Consider the following 2,160-nt stretch of genomic DNA (forward strand, 5'->3'; position numbering starts at 1 on the left):
TCATGAAAGAACATTGATTAATTCAGAGTCAGTCAGAAAAATTTGTAGAGTTATGATTAATTTAACACACCTCCTGAACCACGGATAAAACAGAGCATAAATAACTGGATTAATGGTGGAATTAAGATGAACCACAACCAAAAGCGTCAGCAATGTTTCTGTCTGTATTTCAATAACATTCCCTAATATACTGTAAATATAAAATGGAAGTAAAAACACCAGAAACACAGACACTAAAATACCGAGGACTTTAGCTGCTTTTCTCTCAGATTTCATGGAGTGTGAGGTGATTTTCTGTGTTTTAGGCCGCGTGTGATTATTAAGCTCTCTGATAGCAGTGGCATGTTTCTTAGCAATCACAAAAACTCGAGTATACAATATGATTATAAGAGAAAGGGGAAATATAAACAATACCACAAGATTAATTACAGTCCAAACCTCTTTCACAATTACTAAACATTTTCCAGGACACATTACAGAATTTTCAAAGCTTCCATTGAAATAATAAAATGCTGTCATATATGTAATACACACACACCAGTTAGAATAAACCACAATGCACATAGTCCTCCTAGATATAGAACTCATGTAGAGAAAAGGGTTTGACAGAGCCAAATACCGATCTACAGCGATCAGGGCAACATTATAAATTGATATGGTCATGAGGACACCACCAATAAACAAAAAACTGATGCAGAAATCTCTCCCAAAAATCCAGCATGACTCTATTGTCCAGATTAATATTGGCGGCATCACTAAAGCACCAACAAGGAAATCCGACACAGCCAGAGAGAGCAGCAGCATGTTTGTTGGTGTGTGAAGCTGCTTGAAGTGAAGAACAGAGATGATGACGAGCAGATTTCCACACACTGTTAGCAGAACCACAGCAGCTGAACACACATACAGTAAGATATAAACTGCAGGAGATACAGATCTCTCTGGACAGGAGAAATGATCACAGTGATCAGACTGATTAAACTCCATAAGGTTCATCAATACAGCATTTCTCTAATGTCTACAGAGTTTTAGAAATACCATGTAGATTGGATGACATTGTAAAATAGTAAATGTAAAAGATCAAATGACTTGAGGCTCAAGCAGTCCTAGTGGTTTTATAATTTAGAAGTGGAGTACACCCCTGAGTTTGAGTGACAGCATAATACATATGATGTCATGCCTCTGTGGAACAAATAGTTCTAGTTGGCAAAAGAAGTAAACCTGTTATTATGCAGATTTATGTGTCACAAATCCTCACTAAAATATGAACACAAAATTCACAAAACAAAAGTTCTCACAAAAATAAATGCAGGGAAATAAGTTTTAATATAAATATATTTTCATATACATATTTACAGACTTTATACCTGGTAACAAATGGCCAGGTATAAAGTATAAACTACTGGAGAACATACAATGGACAGGACAGAAGGGCCATCCTTTGTATTGATCAGTTGATTGCTATACAGACAGGCCATTTTGTTAACTACAGGTGGGGCACAGGCACAATGTATTCAGCCTTTTGGTTCCCCCTTAACAGTTATATGTAAATTTCAGGTGGGGCACAGGAACATCAGATGTTGATTACATATGAATGTCGGGCGTTGATTATGCATGAATGAAGTAGACACAAAATCCTTCAGTATGCAGGTTGGACTTTGATGTGGAGGAGGGATAGCAGGGTAGTAGCAGAGAGGTTGGTGGTAAAGGGGAATGGGGCAATTGATTTGAGCCAGGAGACATGGAATGGTGAAGCAACATGCCAGTGAAACTTGAAGGTCAAGCTAAGTTATGCCTTTAATTGTTTTTATTTTTTCATCTTGAAGGGCCCAATGTACCTTGTGGTGAGTTTTTAAATCGATGCAGTTGGTGCAGGTCATTAGTTGTGATCCAGACTCAATCACAAGGTTGATGCAGGGGGTTTTCCTCTGTGGTGATCTGATTTAGACATGGTGGTAAGTGCTATGAACCCTTAGGTGCCCAGTCATAAAAATGCCAACAGCATTTTTATGACCCCATAAACCCCTCACACACTTTTCACTCTCCTGCATCAGGTAATATGTTCGGAAGCCCTCACTACTACTGCCTGTTTTTCATCAAGCTTCTCAAAACAAAGAAAACAAATCTGAACCAAACTGGCCCACACACACTCAAACAAACACA

At 38.1% G+C, this 2,160-nt stretch overlaps 1 protein-coding gene across 1 annotated transcript; it reads right to left on the bottom strand.

Moving 5' to 3' along the window:
- On the bottom strand, nt 1–993 carry LOC132854782 (trace amine-associated receptor 13c-like). Its single transcript, XM_060883392.1, has one exon. The coding sequence runs from the start codon at nt 991–993 to the stop codon at nt 1–3; it is 993 nt and encodes a 330-aa protein (XP_060739375.1).
- Between the last annotated feature and the right edge of the window lie 1,167 nt (nt 994–2,160).

This window comes from Tachysurus vachellii, chromosome 12, assembly GCF_030014155.1.
Source record: "Tachysurus vachellii isolate PV-2020 chromosome 12, HZAU_Pvac_v1, whole genome shotgun sequence".
NCBI lineage: Eukaryota > Metazoa > Chordata > Actinopteri > Siluriformes > Bagridae > Tachysurus > Tachysurus vachellii.